The 26,136-nt window shown below is 42.1% G+C and overlaps 1 protein-coding gene across 1 annotated transcript in view; it reads right to left on the reverse strand.

Moving 5' to 3' along the window:
* LAMA1 (laminin subunit alpha 1) overlaps positions 1-26,136 on the reverse strand; it is a 176,306-nt gene that overhangs the window by 60,380 nt on the left and 89,790 nt on the right. Inside the window, exons 16-29 of the mRNA XM_044293408.1 lie at positions 24,267-24,377; positions 23,114-23,241; positions 22,793-22,879; positions 21,159-21,370; positions 20,825-20,931; positions 20,094-20,274; positions 18,926-19,062; positions 17,138-17,374; positions 15,733-15,876; positions 15,335-15,514; positions 12,463-12,648; positions 10,922-11,049; positions 603-723; positions 374-511 (exon numbers count right to left, since the gene is read on the reverse strand). Coding sequence (XP_044149343.1) covers positions 374-511; positions 603-723; positions 10,922-11,049; positions 12,463-12,648; positions 15,335-15,514; positions 15,733-15,876; positions 17,138-17,374; positions 18,926-19,062; positions 20,094-20,274; positions 20,825-20,931; positions 21,159-21,370; positions 22,793-22,879; positions 23,114-23,241; positions 24,267-24,377 — 2,097 coding nt within the window. The remainder of the gene's footprint in view (positions 1-373; positions 512-602; positions 724-10,921; positions 11,050-12,462; positions 12,649-15,334; positions 15,515-15,732; positions 15,877-17,137; positions 17,375-18,925; positions 19,063-20,093; positions 20,275-20,824; positions 20,932-21,158; positions 21,371-22,792; positions 22,880-23,113; positions 23,242-24,266; positions 24,378-26,136) is intronic.

Consider the following 26,136-nt stretch of genomic DNA (forward strand, 5'->3'; position numbering starts at 1 on the left):
GCTTACATAGATTTGTTGGATTCAGTATTGTGGTTACAATTCCCCCTTAACTTTGTGTCTCAGAGCCGCTGCTCATCTCTCTCTATTCCCTGAACTTTACACCCAAATCTATTTTTGAATGCTTTGAGATTTATAGAGCTCACCAACGCTATCTGGCGAGATTTATGGGTTTGTATTGTCAGAAGTTTACAATCCATTTCACTGTTGAAACCTAATTAGAGTGTAAAAAAACGACCTGTCCTAGATACTGCCCAGCTCATTTAATAGATATATCCTGACTGTTACAGCGCAGACAACAGCAGTAAGTATATCAGATCAGTAAAATACGTATGCATGCCTTATGACTTATCCAGCCACCATACATGAAGCTTACCATGCATTCTCCAGTATGTGGATCACAAACCTCACTGTGGTTATTGCACTGACAAGGCACACAGGGGGCAATAAATGGCTGCGACTCAAGCAAATTCACTTCCATCACTCTCTCTCTGTAATAGCCAGGTGCACACTCCTGATGATCGAAAAGATAAAAGTTGTTATATGGAGCAGCGCTTTACTGATATAATGAACTGCAAAGTGATGAAGAATGTTCTGCAAATCACCTGACATGAGAGTCCTGTATATCCACGGGGACATTCACAGATCTCAATAAGAGGAGCTGCCTCTCGACCAGAATGCATCTCAGCTGCTTCCACCGCAATGTCCATTGAAATATTTGATATCCTATTAATAATAAAATATATAGGTGAAACTCAAAAAATTAGAATATCATGCAAAAGTTCATTTAGTTCAGAAATGAGACTTAGGCCTCATCCACACGACCGTTCCGTTTTTTGCGGTCTGCAAAAAAAACAGATGCCGCCCGTATTGCCTTCGCAATTTGAGGAACGGAACGGGCGCCGGCAATATAAATGCCTATTCTTGTCCGCAAAGCACGGACAAGAATAGGACATGTTATATTTTTTTTACGGGGCCGAGGAACGGAGCCACGGATGCGGACAGCACACGGAGTGCTGTCCTGCATCTTTTGCAGCCCCATTGAAGTGAATGGGTCCGCATCCGAGCCACCGATGCGGAGCAAAACAACGGTCGTGTGCATGAGGCCTTAAAAAGAGTTGCATTAATGCAACTTAAAATTTGAATATTGGGAAAAGGTTCAATACTCTAGGCTCAAACTGTAAGCCATAATCATCCAAATGATAACAAATAAAGGCTTGAAATATCTTGCTTTGCATGTAATGAGTCTATCTCATATATTAGTTTCACCTTTTAAGTTGCATTACTGAAATAAATGAATTTTGCTCGATGAGTCACATTATTATGACCACTTCCTGCTCTCAAAGAAGGCAGTGAGTAGCTCATAAAGGAAGTCACATGTCATGAGCTGGCTTGGTGGGTATATAAGGTGCGTGATGCCTGCACACATATCCCTTGTTGCTGTCATGGGTAAAGGGGCAATTTATCAGAGTTGCAAAAAGGGATAATTATTGGCTTTTGGGCCAAAGGTGGCAGTATTTCTGAAACTGCACAGTTTGTGAAATGGTCATGTGCTGCTGTGTTGAAAGTGCATCATGAGTGGACAAATGGCACCATTGCGATTAGGTGACGTGAAACTGAGGAGCACCACATGCCACTCATGTGAAAGGTGAACATCGGCTACGAAGGTGCTCAAGGGTGGACCGGCATGCTACAGTGGAGCATATCACCTCTAAAATGAATCAGGCAGGGCCGTCTTTAATATTAGGTGGACCCTGGGTCCCCCCTTCCCACACCCTAGCATGCAATCACGCCCTTCACCACAACACACACACACACAAAAAAATTTTTACACACCTCGTAGAGTAGTAAACTTTAATAATGATGAGTGGCCACTAGAGGTGTTCCTTGGCAGTAATGTAAATTGCCGGCATGCTACAGTGGAGCATATCACCTCTAAAATGAATCAGGCAGGGCCGTCTTTAATATTAGGTGGACCCTGGGTCCCCCCTTCCCACACCCTAGCATGCAATCACGCCCTTCACCACAACACACACACACACAAAAAATTTTTTACACACCTCGTAGAGTAGTAAACTTTAATAATGATGAGTGGCCACTAGAGGTGTTCCTTGGCAGTAATGTAAATACTGCCTTTTTTTCTGAAACGGCAGTGTTTACATTAAAAAGCTTGCAGATATAGACACCAGAACTACTACGTTTAGCTGTTGTGGTTCTGGTGACTATAGTGTCCATTAATATAGAGGAAAAAAAAAAGAATCAGCACAAAAGTATCAAATAAAATGGCTGTATCATTATTCAAAAAATTAAAAGAGCACAACTTCTGACACAAATCTATAGTATTTTGCAGATTACTTTATTTTTTTTCTATTTTTTTACAATGTGCAGATAGTACTGTACTACCAACCCCTCCATCCACCCCTACATACCTCTTACATCCAGTAACGTCTCTTTGATGTAGATATTCTGTTTCCTCATCTTCTCCTTTCAGACCTTCAGACCAGACCACCATTTTTCAGCCATTTTTCGTCTCTGCGGTTTGCCAAACAAAATCTAAGTTTACTACTTTTCCATCATCCTCCCATCTTCTGGACAAATCATCCTACCACCCCCAATACTGTGCCGCTGTGCTCCCAAATACTATACTGCAGAAAAAGATAAACCCCCTGATAATAGTAGTACAATGCAGATTGCCCTTAAAATAACTGCGCCCAGCAAATAGTGCCCCTGACACTCATAGTGTAAACATAACGTCCCCCAAAAAAAATTGTGGTAAGCTGATACTGTGCCAAGGTGCCCCTACAGTAATAGTGCTCCCAAAAATTCCACCAATAGGAATAATTCTCTGCTAGAGCACACATGGTAGTAATAGTGCTCCTACAGTGCCCCCAACATGTCCCCACTGTGCCCCAGAAGTAATAATGCGCCCATAGTGCCCATACTAGTAATCATGTTCCCCATAGACACCCAGTAGTAATAAAGCCCATCATAATGCCCCCCCCTAGTAGTAATAATTTTCCTTATAATGTGCCAGTGCAAAAAATACCCCCTTTTAATCCCACCAGTTCAGCTAATGTCCCCATAGTGCCCCCATATTGTGCCAGTATAAAATACCCCTATATAGTGCCCCCAGTAAATGCCCCATAGAGCTCCTCTCCCCCTTCTTCCTAGTGCCCCCCATAATGTACCAGAATAAAATGTCCCATATATAGTGCCCTAGTAGATGCCCTCAGTGTCCCCCATAATTTGCAAGTATAAAATACCTCTTCTTAGTGTCCCCATAAATGAGCCCATAGTACTCCTCTCTCCCCTTCCCCATAGTACCACCATAATGTGCCCCAGTATAAAATGCTCATATACAGAGCCCCCCATATAAAATACCTCTTCTTTGTAGCCTCAGTAAAATCCCCATAGTGTTCCTCTCCCCCTTCCCCCATACAAATATCCCTTCTTTGTGGCCTCAGTAGATACCCCCATAGTGCAACCCAATAATGTGCCAGTAAAAAGTGCCCCATAGATGCCCCAATCATGTTCCAGTAACAGGTTCCCCCATAGATGCCCCCTAATTATGTGCCAGTAACAGGTGCCCCCATAGATGCCCCCCAATCATGTGCCAGTAGTAGTACCATATAAAAAAAATAAACACTTATACTTACATCCATCAGGCTGGCAGCGATGCGATGCAGGCCTCTTACGGCCTGTGTCCCGAGCTGCATGGCTCATAAGGCGCGATTACGTCATCGCACCGCCTGCATCGGCATCTGACAGGCTGCAGGCCTAGTGCCTGCAGCCTTACAGAGGAATGGGTAAGGGAGACGCCTCTCCATCCCCTGCCCCACCGCAGCACTTCCATCTGTATCGCTGTTCTGAGTACATCGATACAGATGACTATGGAGATGATAGCTTCCACAATGGCTCATCTCCCTGTGCCCTGCCGCCACCCCCACATCACCAGTGGCCAGCGGGGCTCAAGAGGCAGCTGCCTTAGGCGCCCCCAAGAGCAACTGGGCCCAAGGCAGCTGCCCCTTTTGCCCTGCGTTAAAGACGGACCTGGAACCAGGGGTTACCATGCGGAGCACTGAGGCAGACAGATAGTCACTGTGCCACCGCTAAGGAAGTTGCATCGTCAGAAAATGCTTTGCAGCAGTATTAGAATTGGACCTCTGCTGATTGGCAAGGGGTTGCCTTCTCTGATGAGTCACGTTTTCTGCTTCATCGAACGGATGGATGTTGGCGTGTCAGGTGAGAAACATCAGACAACAAACACTCTGCAACCACTGCTGGAGGAACACAAGTTAGTGGTGGCAACGTTATGGTCTTGGGGAATGGTTTTGTGGCATTCTCTGGGCACACTTATCCATGTGGAAGGCACTCTCAACCCATTTGATCTAGTACATCTAGTGCTGGGCGAAGCGGAGCATTAGAAGTGGAATTTGGTCTGAAGTTTAGGAAAACTTTGATTCACAACAAATCTGAATTTCCTTGCGCTTCATGGTAATTAATTATTTTTTCCTATAATGGCTGCTCCACATATTACAAAGTGAAAGTAAAAAAAACCCAGAGAATGCAAGATCACCCATAATTCCAAAATCCGCAGATAGCCATCCTCTGTGATGTCACAGCCCTATAAACCCCTTATCCCGCGTGGTCTCCACCATTGTCCTGTGAGCTGACCATAGGGAGAGACGTGACAATTATTTATGTATTCCTACATTTACTTATTCCTACATCAGCCGTAAACTAAGATATGTAATTCAATACCAATAAGATAGAAGCCTTTATTATTTCACTGTCAGTGTGCCAACCAATACCATCCAGTCTGCACCCCTTAGGGGGGCCCGGTCTTATTGATGACCATCCTAATCTTTTGCTGGCTTTACTAAATGATCCTTCAAAGTCTCCATATCCTAGAAAAGTCGGAGCTGGATATTCCTGATGACTTATTCTCATAGATTTTAGATGATGTGGAAAAAAAGGAAAAGCAGATGGCAGAAGAATGTAGAAAAGGAGAGCGCTGGGGTTGGAGAAGTGGGTATGGAAGAGCTGATTAGTATTCTGTGTTTACTGTCAAATAACCTGCAGGAGATTGCAGGCAAGAACAGCAATAATCTGCATATTGTCCACGCACCTAACTAGTCAAACCACATACCAGCAACAGCCCCTGTTTAAAGGTGCTGCACGGCCATTAACAATTAAGAAGCACTATACAGTGCCCTAAGGCAGAGTGTCCTGGGTATATCTGATTTATAGCGATTCACAACAAATTAATTCCTAACAAATCAAATTTCTTGGCTAGCTTCAGCGAAGTTGTCCACTCACATTTTTCAAAACTTCACTCATCTCTACTAGTGATGAGTGGCAGGGGCAATTTTCGAATTTGCGATATTTCCCTAATATTTTGCAGAATATTCGTCATATATTTGCGAATTCGCTATTATTTTCTTGATTGGGATAATCGGCAATGTAATATTTGCGTAAAGCGCGTGCAATACAGGCGTGGGTCACTGTTGCTACATTTTTTCAAGCTGCTAGAATTTTTCTGAGACTGGAGAAAATGGTTGGCACGGAAGAACATTAAAAATGGCTTTATATGCAGTAAGGCTGCGTTCACACGGGCGAGATTTCCGCGCTGGTGCAATGCAGTAGGTGAACGCATTGCACCTGCACTGAATCCTGACCCATTCATTTCAATGGGGCTGTGTACATGAGCGTTTTTTTTCATGCATCAGTTCTGCAATGCTTTAAAATCGCAGCATGTTCTATATTCTGCGTTTTTCACGCAGCCCTGGCTCCATAGAAGTGAATGGGGCTGCGTTAATAACGCATTGCATCTGCAAGCAAGTGCGGATGCAATGCGTTTTTCACTGATGGTTGCTAGGAGATGTTGTTTGTAAACCTTCAGTTTTTTATCACGCGCGTGAAAAACGCATCAAAACGCACTGCACCCGCGCGGAAAAAACTGAACAACTAAACGCAATTGCAGCCAAAACTGACTGAACTTGCTTGCAAAATGGTGCGAGTTTAACTGAACGCACCCTGAACGCATCCGGACCTAAGCTGTCACGCTCGTGTGAACTCAGCCTTAGGCCCCTTTCACACGGGCGAGTTTTCCGTGCGGGTGCGATGCGTGCGGTGAACGCATTGCACCCGCACTGAATCCTGACCCATTCATTTCTATGAGACTGTGCACACGAGCGGTGATTTTCACGCATCACTTGTGCGTTGCGTGAAAATCGCAGCATGCTCCTCTTTGTGCGTTTTTCACGTAACGCAGGCCCTATAGAAATGAATGGGGTTGCGTGAAAATCGCATGCATCCGCAAGCAAGTGCGGATGCGGTGCGATTTTCACGCATGGGTTCTAGGTGACAGTCTATTCACTGTATTATTTTCCCTTATAACATGGTTATAAGGGAAAATAATAGCATTCTGAATACAGAATGCTTTGTATAATAGTGCTGGAGGGGTTAAAAATAATAAAAAAGTTAACTCACCTTCTCCTCTTGTTAGCGCAGATGCCGGTCTGTTCTTTATCTGTGGGCTAAAGGACCTTTGATGACGTCAGATCACATGCTCCATCACCATGGTGATGGACCATGTGATTGGAGCATGTGATCTGACGTCACCTCAGGTCATTCAGTCCACAGCTAAAGAACAGACCGGGATCTACGCTAACAAGAGGAGAAGGTGAGTTAACTTTTTTATTATTTTTAACCCTTCCAGCACTATTATACAAAGCATTCTGTAGTCAGAATGCTATTATTTTCCCTTATAACCATGTTATAAGGGAAAATAATACAATCTTCAGAACATCAATCCCAAGCCCGAACTTCTGTGAAGAAGTTCGGGTCTGGGTACCAAACATGCGCGATTTTTCTCACGCAAGTGCAAAACGCATGACAATGTTTTGCACTCGCGCAGAAAAATCGCGCATTTTCCCGCAACGCACCCGCCTCTTATCCGGGCAAAAAACATGACGCCCGTGTGAAAGAGGCCTTAGAGTGCTCCAATATGTTCGCAACTGCGCTAATCTGAAATTAATGATGCACATATTTTGCAATATGTGAAACTTCACATTTTAGCAGGTCTGACTACATATTACTGATTGGTGCACTATGTATTGTTGTGAACTTGCGACATCACAGCACTATGTCTGTACCATGTATGTATGGACAGCAGAACCTATCACACTACCTATCACACTGCACTGGAACCTATCGGCCACACTATATCAGGATATAACCTACACTGACTATCTCGCACTAACTATCTGTATTATATATATAAGCTATCTAACTATCTATCTAATGTAATGAGTGGAAAGCACAGAGCACAGCAATGACACTGCTGTCTCTCTCAGAACTTTAAAAAAACTGTAGAAAATGTCTGCTGGGAGGTTCTTCTATAGTAAGGGGTAGGCAACTTTCCTATTGGTTGCTAGAGATGCTCCTAATCTCAGACAAAGACATTCCAGCCTTCTCATTGGCCCACAAGCAAGAAGCAGGTAGGGGTCATGGGTTGGGATAAAAAAATATATAGAATATTCGAAAATACAAATATATATCACTATATTCTAAATATTAGCAAATTCTCGAAGTGCCGATATTCGCGATTAATAGTCGCTATTTGAATATTTGCGCCCAACACTAATCTCTACGTACATCCATACATGCTGATTGTCTTCTCTGGGAGGATGGAATCTTCCAGCTAGACAAAGTGACATGTCACATTGCTAGAAAGTTCTGACAGTGGTTGGAAGAGCATGACCAAGACTTCCAAGTACTAACATGGCCCCCTAACTCCCCAGACTTGAACCCAACTGAGCATCTTCCACCTTGATTGTGGTGTTCACCCAGGTATCCTCCAGCAGCTCTCTATATCATCTTTCCTGCATACATAATGAATGACCTCTGGTCCTTTGGAAAGTCCTTGGAACAAATAAATCACAGTTCCAGTTCTTTGTATTGACCACCCATATATTTATACATGGAAATGAGATCAGGCATCTTTTCCAAGCTGAACAAGCCTAATTTTTCAACCTTCTCCATATCAGAGAGACCTTCCAACCCATTTAATAAGCTAGTCGCTGACCTTTGAGCCCTTTCCATATTCAAGATGCAGTTTTATGAGGGATTTATAAAGGGGTAATATTACATTGGGATCACAGGTTTTATCTCTCTTTTTATACACCCTGATATCTTATTTGCTTTTGCAGCTGCTACATGAAATTGAGTCCTCCTGCTTAGCTTACGTGTAACTAGAATACCCACATTCTTCTCTTGTTCTGTTGTCTCTAGCTTTATTCCAGGTAATGTATATCTGCCATGTCCTTGCCCACGCTGCCAGTCAAACTGAGTCTTAAGTTTTAGTGTCATCAGCAAAAACAGTAATACAGCATGTACCTAAACTATTACTACATAAATCTTATCCTATTTACAGTTCACATAACTTTGTATAAATGCTGCTTAGATTTTACTTGTCAAAAGTGCAGCCTGTGTAATAATGAAGAGAAATGGTAATCTTCACACCGTACAGTGGTCAGATGTAGCAAAAGCTAACATCCAAGTGCATTATACTGTAGGAACCTGCTGGAGATTGATTGCTGATTCTAATAACAGTAATGACAGTCAGTAGAATGGCTCCTGAATAAAATGCAACCTGCAACCTCTGAAATGTCATATTACATGTATTTATAAAGTAACTTTTTATGCAGATTATGGTGGCCATTTATCAAAGACTGCTATTTTATGACGAGGTGCAGACCTCGTCAGAAAGTAGGTGTATCCTCTGCCAGTCCATGTGACTAGATCGAAATCTACTCAAGCCCCAGACTGGATTAGATTTCAGCAGGGGCGTAGCTATAAGGGGTGCAGAGGTTGCAGTCGCTACCGGGCCCAGGAGCCTGAGGGAGCCAAAAGACACAGTATTATAGAAAGTGCATGCAGGTCAAGTTACACCTCTGGCTGGATTGAAGGGGTTAGGTCAAGAATTGGGCTTGCCGTTGAGGGTGCCGTTACAAATTCTGCCTCAGGCAGCACAAATGCTATGTGCTTCCCTGCCCCTGGCCACAAAACACTGAATGAAGTGCAGTGCATCTTATAAAGGGAATACTAATGAGCGCTTCCATTATGAAGCGCTTACTAGCATGCAGGTGGCAGAGGAGTTAAGCGTTGTGAACGCTGTACTTACCCCTCCTCTCTGCTTGCTCTTCTTAGGGGACCTCAAGAAGAGAGCCTGGGAGATCGCCGGACCAGGAGAGTGGCGGTGGGGCAGGAGAGGTAAGTAAGGGTCTGGAAGTCTAAAGGGTCTGGAGGTCAAGTCTGAAGTCTAATGCAGGTCTGGAGATCTAATGGGGGTCTGAACGTCTGGTCTGAGGTCTAGTGGGGGCTCTGGAGGTCTGATATAGGGGTCTGGAGGTCTAATGGGGGTCTGGTCTGATATGAGGGTCTGAGAGGCCTAATGGGGATTTAAGAGGTCTAATGGGGGTCTGGTCTGAGGTCTGATATGGGGGGTCTGGAGGACTAATGGTGGTCTTATTGGAGGTCTCAGGGGGTATTATCTGAGGTCTGATATTGGGTGGGGTCTGACATGGAGGTCTAAAAGGGGTCTGATCTGAGGTCTGATACATGGGGGGTCTGAAGTCTGAGATGAGGGTTTCAGACATGGCGGTCTAATGGATGTCTGATATGGGGTCTGACATAGAGGTCTAAAAAAGCTCTGGTCTGAGATGGGGGTCTCATCCAAGGTTTGATATGGGGGTCTAATCTGAAAGGGGAGGGGGTATTTCTTCTGTACTGGCACACAATATATTTTTGTATTGTCTGGCGCACAATATAAAGGGGTAATTTTGTACTGGTGCACTATCTGTGTGATACCAGTATTTTAAGAGGAAATGTTTCTGGGGGTGGCAGGATGGGGTGTTGAGAAGGTAGGGAGGATGATATAAAAGGAGGAAACTAAGATATTTGTTTGTAAAACTCTGCAGAGATAAGAGATGGCTGAAAGAAATCACCATTAATGTCTGGTCTGAAAGGAGAAGATGAGGAGAGAGAATATCTATATCAGAGGAGATGTCACTGGATGCAAGATCGACGGGTGTGCTGGCTGTCAGACCCCCGCTGATCTGATTTTGATGGCCTATCCTGAGGATAGGTCATTAGTAGTAAAAAAAAAAAAAGGACAAGCCCTTTAAAAGCAGGACTGAAGGGAATGGGTTAGGTTGAGAATTTGGCATGGGTGGGACGTTTCAATTTTTACCTTAGGCAGCAATAAGGTCAGGTGCCTCTGGGCACAAAGCACCGAGGGAAGGTGGGGAGGGCCCAAGCTGAACTCTTGCACCAGGGCCCATGAGTCTTTAGCTATGTCCCTGCATGTAGCATTTTTATACAACCATTTATCTAAACCTAGCTTGCAGAAATCAATGATCTTCTTACAGAAACAAACCAATTCAGTAGCCAGTATGGGGAGATCAATGTATAGGTACTTGATTCCTGGAATTTCTTCTCGTTGCCATACTTGGAGTCAAGAAGGAATTTTTCTCACTTAATATGCGGTAACTGGCATCCACCTCATTGGGTTTTTGCCTTCCTCTGGATCGATATGGTAGGAATATACTGTAGATTGAACTTCATGTACCCGTGTCGTTTTTCAATCTTACCATTATGTAACTATGTTAGTAGTACTAGTAATAAGTGGTATATTTTCTTCATCCTTGACAATCCCTACATGTATCCCTATGATGCATCACTGATAAAATATAATTTGTGAAATACTCTCATGGAGATTTATGTCTAAACAAAAGGATCTGAATTTTTTTGGGTGATGTTATACTTTGTAGTGCTAAACTTGTAAAATGAAAGCTTGTCAGAGAAAAGCACAAAGAGTATATAAATGTATAGGTGTACCTACTGTAACTCACAGACATACCTGCTCTGTTGTACTCCATAGCCATATGATGCCTTTATAAGAATGTAATCAATGTTGCTTAGAACTGACATGAAATCCTTCCTTGTAACTGACTTTTCAGACACAGAGTTATGATATTTCCAATTATCCTGCAGTGGAAAATAGGGTAAAAAGCTGTTATGATCTACGACTTCTCTGATAGGTTCCTTTAAAAACCTAGATAGCCACCGAGCACATACCATCTGCCATGACGTTTTATATGTACAGTACAAGGCATCTAGTATATATTAAATGTACTAGTGGATTAGCATTCAGATTTCTGGTAATTATAGCCCTTCTGTAACTACAATGTGTAAAAACACTTAACTTTTTTTTACAAAGCAGAACATGGAAAGTGGCTGTCCAGAGGATGAAACCATTTTTAAACAGCTACAGAATAAGGGTGTATTCACACGACTGTAGAGTTTTGCGGTCCGCAACTAACGGATCCGCAAAACACGGATACTGACCTGTGTGTGTTCCGCAATTTGCGGACCGCACATGGCTGCCACTGTCATAGAAAATGCCTATTTTAGTCTGCAATTGCTCTACCTTTTTTGTTGGGCCACGTAATGGAACTACCGATGCGGGCAGCACACCACGGTGTGCTGTCCGCATCTTTTGCGGCCCCATTGAAATTAATAGATCCCCAACCGATGCGGACTCATTCATACGGTCGTGTGAATGATCCCTTAGCATGTGTTATTATAATCAGCGAGGTGCGCTATGGTGTTAAAACTAAAGACAACCAATAATAACAAGAAAGGGGGTGCACACTAAGGGCTCCTGCACACGACCATATGCCCTCCGAGACATACGGTCCGTGAGCAGGCCATATGTCCTGGGGCGGCATACATCGTGCACACAGGAGTGCACAACATTATAGGTTACTATGATGCTGTTCGCATCGGGCCGCCCGCGGGACTAATGTCCCGCACTCATATGATAGTAACCTATAATGTTGTGCACTCCCGTGCTCACGATGTATGCCGCCCCAGGACATATGGCCCGCTCACAGACCGTATGTCTCGGAGGGCATACAGTCGTGCGCATGAGCCCTAAAAATGCTAATAGCCCATGAATTCAATCAAAGTATAGTATTAAGTAGAAAAGAAGTATCAAAAAACAGTACATCCTAAAGATATAAAATATTATATTCTTTATTATAGCCAGCAAGACAAAGGGGTTAAAATATTGTATACGATAAAGATCCTATTAGGGACCCAAGATCCCACATATTAGTGCACTGCACACTTAATTCTCAAGAAAAATAATACTGGTACCCAGAAAAACAAAAAATGTAGAAATCTTATCTAATAAAATATAACACATGATATCTGATGTCAAAAATAGATAAATACTGTACAATATAAAGGAGATGCCCAGGTTAAGTTGTGCACATTTTTCGGCCCACACATATTGGTGGTGGCACCAGCTGCCTCATGAGTCTTAAATTGAAAGCAAAACCTATGGGGTCTAATACAATCCTTTGGATCTGATGACACACTGCTCAGAAGTCTTACCTCCTTCATGTGAATTTTTATCTGACTCTTAATACCAATAGCAGGACTTGGTTTATCCATATAAATTGTCAGCTTTCCGAGATGTCCACCGCTCATTATAACGAGTGGCTCCAAATCCGAAGGACCAGAATCAGCACGGCCATAATATGCCACAACATATGTCATTACCCCTCCATAGGACATTAGCTGTCACAAGACAAAACAGTGCATAAAATATCAAATATTCCAAGTACTAAATGAGAGAGAAGTGTAGAAAATCATAAAATACTATTAAAGGAAATTATATACTGTATTACGGTGTTTATATAGAAATTAGACACATTTTTGAACATTCATGTTGCTGATGTTTCATCGATTATCACATTTTCTATTATGGAGATGTATTTGTCCTATATACAACAATGTCGATCTGTACTGTATATTAGGGTTTCAGCCTCCATTGTCTTATATGGGGCAGATAAAATTCTGTAATACAAATTGCTAGTTACTGCGGTGCCAACAAGTCAATTTTCAAATTGTGATGTGTTCTGGTTTTGCACAAAAATGTGTGAGTTTTTCTACTTTTAGTACACTTGTCATAGTTCAATAAAGTGGATGACACTTTGTTGGCCCAACAAATTTACTGTAATTTACACCAGAGATTAGCTTAATTTATAGAACAAATATTTCTGGAAACAGACTGCCAGAAAATGCACCAAATGTATTGAAGGGCTTGCCGCATCTGGGATATTCATAGTATACTGATAGGATACACCATAAATATATGATAGGTGCAGGCAGTGTTCCCTGTAAGCTGCGCCGGCGCGTTTCCGCGCAGCTTCCTTTAGGCTTCCACTCAGGACCTCTGCAGGCCCGCTCACCGCCGCAGCCCAGACTTCATGTAATGGTGTATGCCTGTTCCATACTCTGGGGAAGCCCACCCTGGCAATGCACATCATTTTCACTGTGTGCATTGTTGTAGTGGGTGGCCCTAGAACTCAGAAAAGGCACCTACCATACTGCCCACAGTACCCTTAACGTCCTGATGTTATCCAGTGTCAGGAAGTTCCTGTGCGGCGCTCCAAGCTGGCCCCGCCTCCTTCCACATGCGCTGCTGCTACTGGAAGAGGAGAACATGTGCATTGCGGCAAAAGAGGGGAAAAGAGGAGGGGACGACATGTTCTTAGACCTAGCCCCCCAGCCAAAGTGTTGAAGTGGCGTCCGAGATCCCCAAGGGCCAAGCCAAGTAATTGTAAGTTTTCATGTGGAATATGTTTATTTTATACACATATAGCATACACTGTGCCACACAATATACAGTATACCTCTACACTGTGTAGGGGTTATACTGTTTATTGTACAGCATGGCACAGGGGTTATATTGTCCAGCATGGTGTAACCTCCATACATTTGTTGTACATTATACATTATAATCCTTGCACCATGCTGTACAACATACAGTATAATCCCTGCACCATGCTATACAATGTACATTATAATCCATACACCATGCTGTACAATATACAGTATAGTTCAAACACCATGCCGTACAGTATACAGCATAGTTCAGACACCATACCGTACAATTTACAGCATAGTTCATACGCCATGCCGTACAATATACAGCATAGTTTAGACACCATACCGTACAATATACAGTATAGTTCATACACCATGCCGTACAATATACACTATAGTTCAGACACCATGCCGTACAATATACAGTATAACACCTACACTGTGGGGTTATTGTGTATATTGTACGGCATGGTGTATGGATTATAATGTATATTGTACGGCATGATGGTGTATGGATTATAATGTATATTATACGGCATAGTGTAGGGATTATGCTGTATACTGTAAAGCATGGTGCATGAACTATACTGTATATTGTACGGTATGGTGTATGGATTATAATGTACATCGTATTGCATGATGTAGGGGTTATATTGTATATTGTACAGCATGGTGTATGAACTATACTGTATACTGTACAGCATGGTGTATGAACTATACTGTATATTGTACGGCATGGGGCAGGGATTATAATGCATTCTTTACTGTAAGGTATAGGAATTATACTGTATATTGTACGGCGCAGTGTATGGATTATAATGTATATTACACAGCATTGTGTAAGGATTATACTGTATATTCTACATAATGGTGTATTAACTATACAATATATTGTATGTCATGGTGCAGGGATTATAATGTATTCTGTACAGCATGGTGTAGGGATTATACTGTATATTACACAGCATGATGCAGGGATTATACTGTATTATACAGGATGGTGCAGGGGTTACACAGTATGCTCTTTGATGTGACAATTACCTTAGGTTTTCCTATCGCCCACCTTTGATGGCGCTGTGCCCAGCTCTAAGCCAACCCTGCTCAGCAGCTGCCAAGGCTTAGAGGGAACACTGGGTGCAGGTCCTTATCTAAATAATAAGGTCCTAAAGTGAATGGAAAGCAAGCCACACATGTGACGTCACCCTTCCATTCATCACTATGGAACTTCCAAAAACAGCCCGTGAAAACAGAGCTTGGCTATTTTTACAAGTGCCATAGCCATGAATGGAGGGGTGACTATGCATAGGGGACTTGCTTTCCATTCAGTTTTGGGCCCTGTCTCAGAGGTAGGATCCACACCTATCACTGTGCCATAAATCTCTTGGATGAGAAAAGAGGACTGAGCTGATTTGCTCATACATATATCAGAATTACTTCAATACAATATACCATAATGTATTTCACACTAACAACAGGAGTCCCATAGTGGGATCTTACTGTACCCCCTGAATTACCCATCATGTCAGGAATATAGTTACAGTACTAATAACCTAACAAGATCAACATGACAGCGCTCATAAGACACTGGACTTACCTTATCACCCAGGAACTGCTCTGGCAACTGCCAGTAGAACGTATCTGAGAAGAGGGTCTGCCTTATGATCGATGCATCTAGCAGCATATCAACCTCCTCAGAAAACACTCCATCTGTTGTCCCATCCATATTACCCAGAGATACCACACGGAGAAGGGACTGGCCCGGGACCAGGAAAATCTAAAACGCATTTGCAGATATTCATTTTAATTAGATGTTCTGTAAAGCTCAATGTAAAATTAAAATTGCGATGTATATGTCATGCCGGAACACAGCTTATTTCTGGCGAAGTTTACAAGTTCTATAACTTTATATTTATGTCCTATTTGATTTATAAATGAAGACCTTAGTTGTTTTTAGGTCATTTAACTGTACTCCGATTGCTTTGAAGGACTTACCGGGATGTGCACATGGTCTTCAATCTCAGCACACAACTGGGATACCCCAGAACAGAAGCATGGTGAGCAACCAAGAGGGTTATCAGTACGAAGCGCAAAAGTCCCACTTTTACATTCATTACAATAGCTTCCAACGACGTTTTCCTGCAGCAGAAGAGATTTGGACACACATACATATTACATAGTGATTGCACATGTTCCGCACAAACTCAATCCTGAAAATAAATCATAATACATTGCTGTGACTTTTCTGTACAAACTCCAGTAGACTAATCTTAACCATATACTGATAGATCCTAGGGAATGATACAAGGGGTAAAGGTGCCCATGCACCTTCAATAGCAGTCGTCTCACAGCTACAGTATCTTGCCCAATTTCCCCATACACATACACACTGCTAGACATCTCAGACCGCTGACAGATACTTCTAGTGGGGGCTTACCACCTTGGTGAACAAAGAAAAGGTTGATGAAATTGATCACTCTCTGACTTCTCATCCCTGACGTCATCTGGGAGAGTCAGAAGGGCCCCATACATATTAGATTGTTGGCCAGTCCCCTGAAACATGGCAGTTTATTCCAACAATAGCCTAATGTGTATGGATGCCTAAAAACAGTATAAATATTACCATCAGATTTTACATGTATGGTCACAGGAGATGAGATTTTTCTCATCTGACCCTAAGGGTACAGCCACATGGCCACGTTTTCATGATGTACGGTAGTTTTGTAAGCCAAGGTCAAGGAGAGGTTGTGTCTGTCCTTTATAATTTTTCTCCTTTTATGATCCACTCCTGATTTTGGCTTCCAAACTGCATCAGGAACCCTAAGCGTGTGGCTGTACCCCAACACTCACTGGAAATGTATGTGGAGCAGGTCCTATTAGTTCCGTCAAGTTGAAAAGGAAGTTTAAAAGTAAAATACTATTAAACATATGACACATAAAGTCTCACTGTAGTATTTTTAGTGGCGTGAGAGACACAGAAAACTATCCCGGAAGTTTAACTTAATGTTCCTGGACGCTTATGTAAAATCTACAACTATTACATTTCATTTATAACTTGTCATCTTATGTGGCCGGTGGGCCATTCCTGCATCCACTGCAGTGACCTATAGTTAAGAGTCTAGAGTAAGTCATGTTAGCTGCTTTTTCTATAATGAAATGTTGCTATAGAACTAGAGGTTAGTAAATACAGAAATTGTCCACTAGATGGCAGTGTCTGATCAGGCATTTCTCTTGTTGAGCATGCAACACCTGCCTATGCACAGACACTAAGGGGGTCTTTTAATAAAACTGCAGTTTTAGATGGTTTTTTTAGACCTGCTAGATATTGCTAGATGTATTGGCGTATATCTAGCAAATGACCCCCTAACAGTCTATTGATTGCTCTTGCACAGTTACTAACCTTGCAAGCACAGGTACCAGTTTCTTCTTCACAGCTGCACACTTTCTGTTCATCATCGCACCATGCAGACTGGGTTCCCTTGGCATCGCAGTCACAAGAAATACAGTTGGGGTATTGTCTGTATCCAAATAGACAAGCATTGCATTTCTGCCCACCAAACTCCTCTCTGCATGGGCACTGGCCAGTTGTAAGGTCACACTGGACCCTGCTGGAGCCTTCCCGGCTGCAGTTGCATTCCTACAATAATTCAGAGCAATATGAATAACACTGTGTGCATGCATTTGAGAACAGTTTCAGATGTATAAATGAATTAAACAAGTGACAATAATAACATCACTTAAAGGAGTTGTCTCACTGCAGCAAATAGCATTTATTATGTAGAGGAAGTTAATACAAGCCACTCACTAATGTATTGTTATTATCCATATTGCTTGCTTTGCTGACTGGATTCATTTTTCCACCACTTCTCGTTTCCAAGCTGTATTGCAGGGTGGCCATGCTTGCACAATATAGGAAAAAGCACAGGCCTATGTGCATTCGCATGGTCCCAGCCACCAGAGAGGCCGGCGCTTTTTCCTATTGTGTGCAAGCACGACCACCACTGATGGATTGCAGGGTGGTCAAACCATGGAAGCAAGCAGTGTATAATGTGGTGGAAAAATGAATCCAGCCAGTACATACCAATGAAAAAAGGATTCAGAAATATATAAAACCTAAAGAGGTTGTGCAGGGAGGATAAGGAAGCGCTTGCATATCGCAATCTCTCTCCTGGCTGCAGCGGAGGAAGCGAGAAGGACCTCGAAACCCGCTTTAAGCTTCAATTTTTTTATGTACTGTAGAATTCATCCGATTCAAAAACCAAGGAAAATCTCAATATATTCAAGGTTGTTTTAAGCTTGCCTAAATTTGGCTTTGAGTTCTTCTGAAAGAAACTGTTTTATATTGAAGTATTTCATGAAATATCAGACAAATGCCCTGATTTAGTAATCCTAAAGATGGTAGAAGCTTAGACAGGCTGTCTAGACCTGCACCAGATTTATTACAGGAGCTCAGGCTGGATGATAAATCTGGGGTAGCGATAGACACTTTTCTCTATCGACTGGCTTATTTTAAGGGTCCATTCACACGTCCGTTGTTTCTTTCCTGATCTGTTCCGTTTTTTGCGGAACAGATCTGGACCAGATCTGGACCCATTCATTTTTAATGGGTCCTGAAAAAAAAGCAGACATTGTGCTGTCCGATTTTTTTCAGGACCCATTGAAAATGAATGGGTCCAGATGTGGTCCAGATCTGTTCCGCAAAAAACGGAACAGATCAGGAAAGAAACAACGGATGTGTGAATGGACCCTAAAACAGATTTTTATGCCAGAATTGTGGTGCAATTTTGGTGCACAATGGCACATGTTAGACATTGTTCGCTTTCCCATGAACCCCCACCCCTTGCTGTTAAGCACTGCACCTTGTCAAGCATGTCGGAAAAACGTGTTGAAACCCTAGATGTGCAAATTTGTGCCACTTTTTAGACAGATTTTTACCACAGATGCATTAGTAAATCTGGGCCAAAGTGTTACCAATTGATCAATTAAAAATTTTCCATCTTGAAGAGGCTCTAAATATTAGCCTCCATTAAAAGCAAATAAGACTATTGAGAAATGAAACGAAAACAATGGAAGAGCTGGTGGACCCTCAAAACAATTTACTTGGCTATACAGTACATATGCCGGTGGTACTTCAGATATTCATATCTCCAAATATCAGTAAATGGAAAATTCTGATTCCATGTCATACCAAACATCCAAGCTCAGGATCATGGCCCCAGTAGTTGACATCACAGTATTCACACTTCAGCCCATGGGTGTTTGGAGGGCAAACACATTCACCAGTTCTTGGGTTGCAGTTATTCTGTGTGTGAGCGCAGTCACAAGCTACAGATGAAGACAAATAGATCAGACAAACATGGAGAGCTAGAGACATAAAGTAGACTAAATCAGATGAACTATACATTTGGAACAGAATTTAATAAAACCACTTTCACACCATGACATACTATAATTCCTTTAAAATGGCCATAGACATCATGTTGGTTAAAATTAAAAGAAAGACAATCTAAGCCTTGAATCACACACAAAACCTTTTCCACAGCTTTTTCAGCCAAACGCAGCATTGGATACAGAAGAATTAGAAGTCTGTACCTCCTTTTTGGATCCCCTCATGGCTTTGTCTAAAGAAACTGCATCAAAAACTACATGGAATGTTTATTATCTCCCTATGCCAGTTTTCTGGCGAAAAAAAGGAGGACACCGCAATAACAGTAGAACAAGACAGGTTATTTACCCCAACTCGGGACTCTCAGCTCACAGTGAAATGGCAGAGACCGTGCGGGATGAGGCTTTTATAGGGCTGTAACATCACAGGGACTAGCTAGCTGTTGATTGGCTGTGTGCACGGCATTATGGGTGATCTCGTGTTCACAGGTTTCTTACGTTCACTTTGTAATATGTAAGAATGATTCATTACCACGAATCGCAAGCAAATTCGGATTAGTTGCGAATCACGCTATAAATTAGGCACATTCTCTGGCGGCACAGAGGATATTAAGACCAGCAAAGACAGCATTCAGTGTGTCACTAATGTATATTGAAGGGGTTGTGCCACTAGTATAAATGTATCCCGCCCAACAGATATCAGTATTATATTACTTTTATTACAAACCAGGAAGAAGAATTCCAGTTTGGGGGATAAGAGAAAACTGCAAATGAGGTAAATTAAAAAAAATAAAATTCCAATTAGAAACGGGTGCTAAAGCAATTGACGAAAATAAACTTTAGAGTGAAAAGCAGCACAACCTTTTTAACATTCAATTCTAGTCAAATTTCCAGGACACATATCCTAACTATTATAATTAACACCATTATAACTAAAGTACACATTTTAAAACATGTCTAATAACACTTACGTGTGCAGCCACCCTCATTATATCCGTAAAACCCATGAGCACAGATGTCACATTTGTCACCTGCCACGCCAGCAACACATGGGCACTGCCCAGCATCATTGCACTCTTCAGAGGTTGAACCTGACTGACTACAGTTACATGGAAGACAGCCAAGACCAGATGTCAAGCCATAGAATCCAGGCTGGGGAGAAAAATATCACCATTAATGGAGATTAATGCAGACCATGGCAGTAACTGTAAAAATTGAAAAGTGGTAGAATAGCTGCATATAAAATGTATAGGTCTAAGATTAATTAAAGGCTATGGACACCTTTGGGGGAATTTATTTACATTTTTTATTATTGCATTGTACTAATTTTGAGCTAAAAATTCTTTTTTCAGTTGGTCTTTATTCAAAATTCAGAAACCTTTTCTATATGCATCGTTGACATTCGGTAGTATCCTGCTGTCTGTTTTCACTCCGTTCCATCAGGCAGCTCAGCTGAACTCTGACCTTATAAACACTCTTTATAGTTCAGTTCTTATCTAACTGATAATAATGTGACTTAAATAAGTGTTTATGACCTTTTGGTAATTTAGTGAGAAGGCAGAACTGCTGAATATTTTTTAATAAAGGCCAATTAAAAATATATATTTTTAGCCCAAAATTAGTAAAATGCAATTAGAAAAATATTTGACCTCGAAGGGCTACATAGCCTTTAAAGGTCTAGGCATAAAAATGTATCTCTTACCTCACACTGGTCACATTGCTTCCCGAATACATTAGGTTTACAATCACACAAGCCAGTTTCATGGTGGCAAACTGCAGAGACTGAGCTATTTGGGTGGCATTCACATGCTAAAAATACAAAATACATACATGAATACAATCATACACAATACATGAATAAAATTATCATTGTGTGATATTTGCATGCTATCATTATCTTGCACACTAAACTGTCCACTAGTAGAGATATTAAAGATGATTATTATAGAACATAGTCATGTCAAACATGGTAGGACATATAAATACTCTCCACTTGCTCAATAACATGCTTGCTAATGAATTCTCCAAATACTTACCAGTACAGTTCTTTGTCAAGATGGCATCACCATAGAACCCTTCTGCACATCTTTCACAATGGCGCCCAGCAGTGTTACCAATGCATCTGAGACATTCTCCTGTCAATGAATCACAATGACCATCTTCAAATGGATCAATGTTGTCATTGCAGTCACAAGGGACACAAGATCCTCCAAGCACCAATGGATTTCCAAAGTAGCCATTTGCACACCTAGAACAAAGGCAGAGTGATGTGACGGTCGGCATTAGATATTACATTATCAAGACATTGTAATTAGAATCCAATTATACTGGTGAACACAACAAATGAGGCCAAGACACATCTAATGCAATAATAATATGGTCATGTCAAAGTTAAGCTCACATAAACTCATGCTTATCTCAACTAAATCTCAATCATTTATACATCCTAAAACATCAAAAACATTTAAAGTATACCTGTAGCTTAGCAAAGCTATGATCTGTGAGAGGTACGAGGGCTAAGACCTTCATTGACCGCTAGAACCAGGAGAAAGAAGTGCTGCCTCTCCTCATTGCAGGAGATAGCCTGGAGATGGTCTTAAAGACTATCAATTGAGCCCATCTTTAGGAGCAAGGAGAAGTTCTAGCAATCTGTGGACTCCCACTGATCAAAACCTTTGATATAGTATGTCACTATGACATATCAAAAGTTTTACTAAAGAACAGGTATCATTTCAACACATGACATAGAACTTGATGGTAAATTCACAGGACAGGTCCAAAGGCTAGGTGATTGGAAATAACTGTGGTTCAGGTCACATGGCCTGCATGCCACACGTGCACCAGTCAACGTCCTACTTCATTTATGCCTATTGCTAAATGCCAGGTGTCACATGGGAGCAGGGGTCAGCACCATTTTTATTCCTGATCAGTTAGTCCAGGAAATGACCATGGGTTATATTATTTACTGTGCAGAGACAGGGGAATACTGCACCCATATAAGGCCTCATGCACACAACTGTATCCATTTAGTTGTCCACAAATAGCAGATCCACAAAATATGGATGTGGTCCATGTGCCGACCACAATTTTTATGTTGACCCACTGACTTCAATGGATTCATGGTCCGCATTTTGCATTATGATACGTGTGGTTTCTGCATCTGTATGTCCTATACCAGTGATGGTGAACCTTTTACAGACCGAGTGCCCAAACTGCAACCGAAAACCCACTTATTTATCGCAAAGTGCCAACCTAGCGATTTACCCTGAATACCAATACAGTATATCTTCCATATACTTTATCATTTAGCTATAATAGCCTGCCTACATTCAGTGCGCTGCCTGTGCTGTTCATAGTGCGCCCTACTCTGATAAATGGCAGGAAAAGTCTAAGGCATATTGGTACACCATAGACTTTTTCCAGGGCGTCGGTGCCCACTGAGAGAGCTCTGACTGCCACCTCTGGCACCTGTGCCATAGGTTCGCCACCAATGTCCTATACTCTTCCAATTAAAGTCAATGGGTTCACAAAAAATAGGGGTGCAACACAGACAGCATCCGTATTTTGCGGATCTGCAATTTGAATGTGCATGAGGTCTCAGAGGGATACATTAGAGATACATGCCTTCAGGAAAGCAGGAAATTAGGTCTCAGAAACTAAAAATACATACTTCTCACATTGTGCCCCTGTATAGCCGGGAGCACACTGGTCACAAATAACATCTTCATCACTGGACACGTAACAAGTTGGGCTGAAACTGAAATGATAGAAAATATAAAATTATTTAAAAAAGAAGAAATAAAGTTAAGCATTGTCACAAAGATTTCCCACCATTGCAAGGATACATGACTGCAGGGGTTCAGTATTGTCTGTCACTATTGGTGGCGCACTTTCTGTTTGCCTATACCCCACATGGGAGAGAAACATTTACATCTATGGAGAAAATAATGTGAATTAAAATGGGCAATTAAAAGAACATGATGTTTCTCACTTATTGGAAGAGATGGTCAAAGGACAGGCACATAGCTGGCAGTCCTGTGGTGTTCCGTCAGTAGGGTCCCCGTAGAAGCCTGGCAGACACTGGTCACAGTGAGGACCTGTAGTGTTGTGTTGACAACTCTGAGGAATACAATTACAAGCTAGTATTAGAATCTGGAGTAATACAACCATTCACAGCAAAAAAAGGTGGCAGTGCTCCATAGGAATATATGAAATCTCCCATAGGGTGCATGTTTAAATAAACCCAAGTGATTCAATGAGCACTCATTAAAAGGGTTTTCTGACATTTTCTGGGATTTTCCTATCCTCAGGATAGGTCGTCAGTATCTGATCGGTGGGGGTCCAACACCTGAGACCCCCGCCGTTCAGCTTTTTGAGAAGGTACTGGCACTCCTGTGAGCACCACGGCCTTCTCTGTGACCACCAAGCACAGCACTGTACATTGCATAGTGGCTATGGTTGGTATCACGCTCAGTCCCATTCCCCTGAATGCACTTAGGCAATGTCACCGATGAACATGTCACTGGCCTAGGAAAAGCTGAGAGAAGGTCTGCAGCAATACTGTGAGCGCTGCTGCCTTTTCCCTCACCGATCCGTATTAAAACCTGGGAATACCTCTTTAAATTCCCCTATGGGAACTTAAAAAAAAATAATTATATATATATATATATATATATATATATATAAAGTTTGTCAAAAACACTCCAAAATGGTGTCAATAAAAACTGTAGATTGCGAGCCCCACTCAGTTTCGCAGACATAACTATAAAAAGTTATGGGGGTCAGAATATGGTAATGCACAGCAAAAAAGTTATTTTTTCCAAACTTTTTATTTTTTTCAGTATTAAAAGGAATGTGTCATTAGAAAATGACTATTGTTTATGTTTTTATGTTAAACATATTTTTTAAGACTTTTTGGTATTTTTTCCTTATCACTATATTTAAAAAACGTTTATAATCCTGCAATTTCCACAATGGCCACTAGGCCCAATAATAGGCCATGATTTCCTGTTCTGCACAGGTGACTTTCTAGTAGCCATGATCATTATCACCATAGGCAGAAGCCAGGGATTGAAAAATGAAAACGGAAAATCGGTAGATCCTGAATGGGTTAAGCTTTTTGTTATTTTTTAAATTTGACTTACATAACATGCGCCGTTGATGTCACATTCAGTTGCATGGCCATTGCACTCACAAGGCTGACAGATGCCACCGAAAAGGGTTCCACGAACTCTGTAGTACCCGGGAATACAAGACTAGAAAACAGAATCACCATCAATCAGTTATTTTGATTATACTGAAATGACCATTTAAATAAGTGTTAAACATATTACTAAATAAAGATCCATAAAGTATTCCTAAATATGATCTAGAACAAGGAACAGTGCAGTCCTAGTTAAAGATGAGATCATTATTCTCCTGGACAGACGATCTGTTCAATACAGGGGTCTACCAGCCTATCTTCTGATATAAAAAGTGAAATATTATGGGTGATTTGACTCGCCAAATATTTGCATGGAAAGATCCTAACACGCCAAATACATTCATCCAATTTGCCGTAATGAAAGATGATGCCAAACATGAGAAACTCACACTCATCTCTAGTCATATAAATGAATCTGATATATTGGTATAGATTATGACAGCAGGTGTTATCTTAAAGGGGCTTCCAGGTTTAAAGGGGTTTTGCCATTTAGCAAATAGCATTTATTATGCAGAGGCAGTTTCCATGGTTACAACCACCCTACAGTCCAGCAGCATGCAGTGCTTGTACACTATAAAATAAAGTACCAGCCTACATAAGCTCCCACGGTCCCGGCCACCAGAGAGGCTGGCAGTTTTCCATCACATTATACACTGCTTGTTTCCATAGTTACAACCACCCTGCAATCCATCAGTGGTGCTCATGCTTGCACACTATAAGAAAAAATGCCAGCCTCTGATGGCCGGGACTGTGGGAGTTCACGTAGGCTGGTGCTTTGTCCTATAATGTGCAAGCACAGTCACCGCTGCTGGACTGCAGGGTGGCCGTGTGAGATTGTGCCTAGATTGTATTGGAGCTGTTATTTGGCATTCTGGGCACTAGGGACCACTATTTTGCAGCTACAGTCAGCACACTCTGGGATCTGCATATGCAAAGCAGATGATGACTCATGCAAGCTGCTTCTAAAAACCAGGAAGTCTGAGCTGATCTGACATGGTGGAAGGATTGTGCTGTGAGGGACTGAATCCGATTCCATCCTGGCTTGCGGATGTCCGGCAGTGAATGGACACTCAAAGGAAGGAGAGTAGCTGCTGTGCCCTTACTGGATCCAGCTCTTTGAAAGAGAGGTTGTCCCAGGAACACCAGTTCCAGTCTGTGGACAGAAAGCCTTATCATCAAGCAAGGCCACACGGTTGCTGAGAGCTTGGTGGCCATCTCGAGTAAGCGGCATCCTAGGGCCCAGAACGAACGCAGGTCAGTACACCCGTTTACTCCTTGCTTTACGCTAGTGGCGCCTAAAGCAACAGAGACTAAGCCTAGGCCTGAAACTAGATAGATAGGGTTGTGTGATTGCCAGAGTGTACAGAACTGTTCTGCGGCGCAGTATTGACTTTGCAGGCTCTGCTGTGTCCGCCATCGGCTAGGTTTGTCCTGTTCTGCGGCACAGTATTGACTTTGCAGGCTCTGCTGTGTCCGCCATCGGCTAGGCCTGTCCAGTAGGCAGGGACAGTGACTGTGGGTCCGGGGTATAGCATTTTCTGTGCATGTTTGTATTGTTGCGATTATACTTGTGTTATTACTTTTGCCTAAGTAAAGTTTCTGTTCTTGCATATTAAGCTGGTGTCAGTGTCGCTTTCCTTGACTGTGACTTCGCTGTATCCTGGGGAGCCCACCCCGGTACAAGACTTACAACTGTAACCATGGAAACTTTCTCTGCATAATAAATGCTATTTGTTGAAGTGGCAAAACCCCTTGAAGAGGGTCGGTCAGGAGAGGGAGCTGTTTTTTGATGGGCTCAGGATTACCAGATC

This window comes from Bufo gargarizans, chromosome 5 (genome assembly GCF_014858855.1).
Source record: "Bufo gargarizans isolate SCDJY-AF-19 chromosome 5, ASM1485885v1, whole genome shotgun sequence".
In the NCBI taxonomy this organism is placed as follows: domain Eukaryota; kingdom Metazoa; phylum Chordata; class Amphibia; order Anura; family Bufonidae; genus Bufo; species Bufo gargarizans.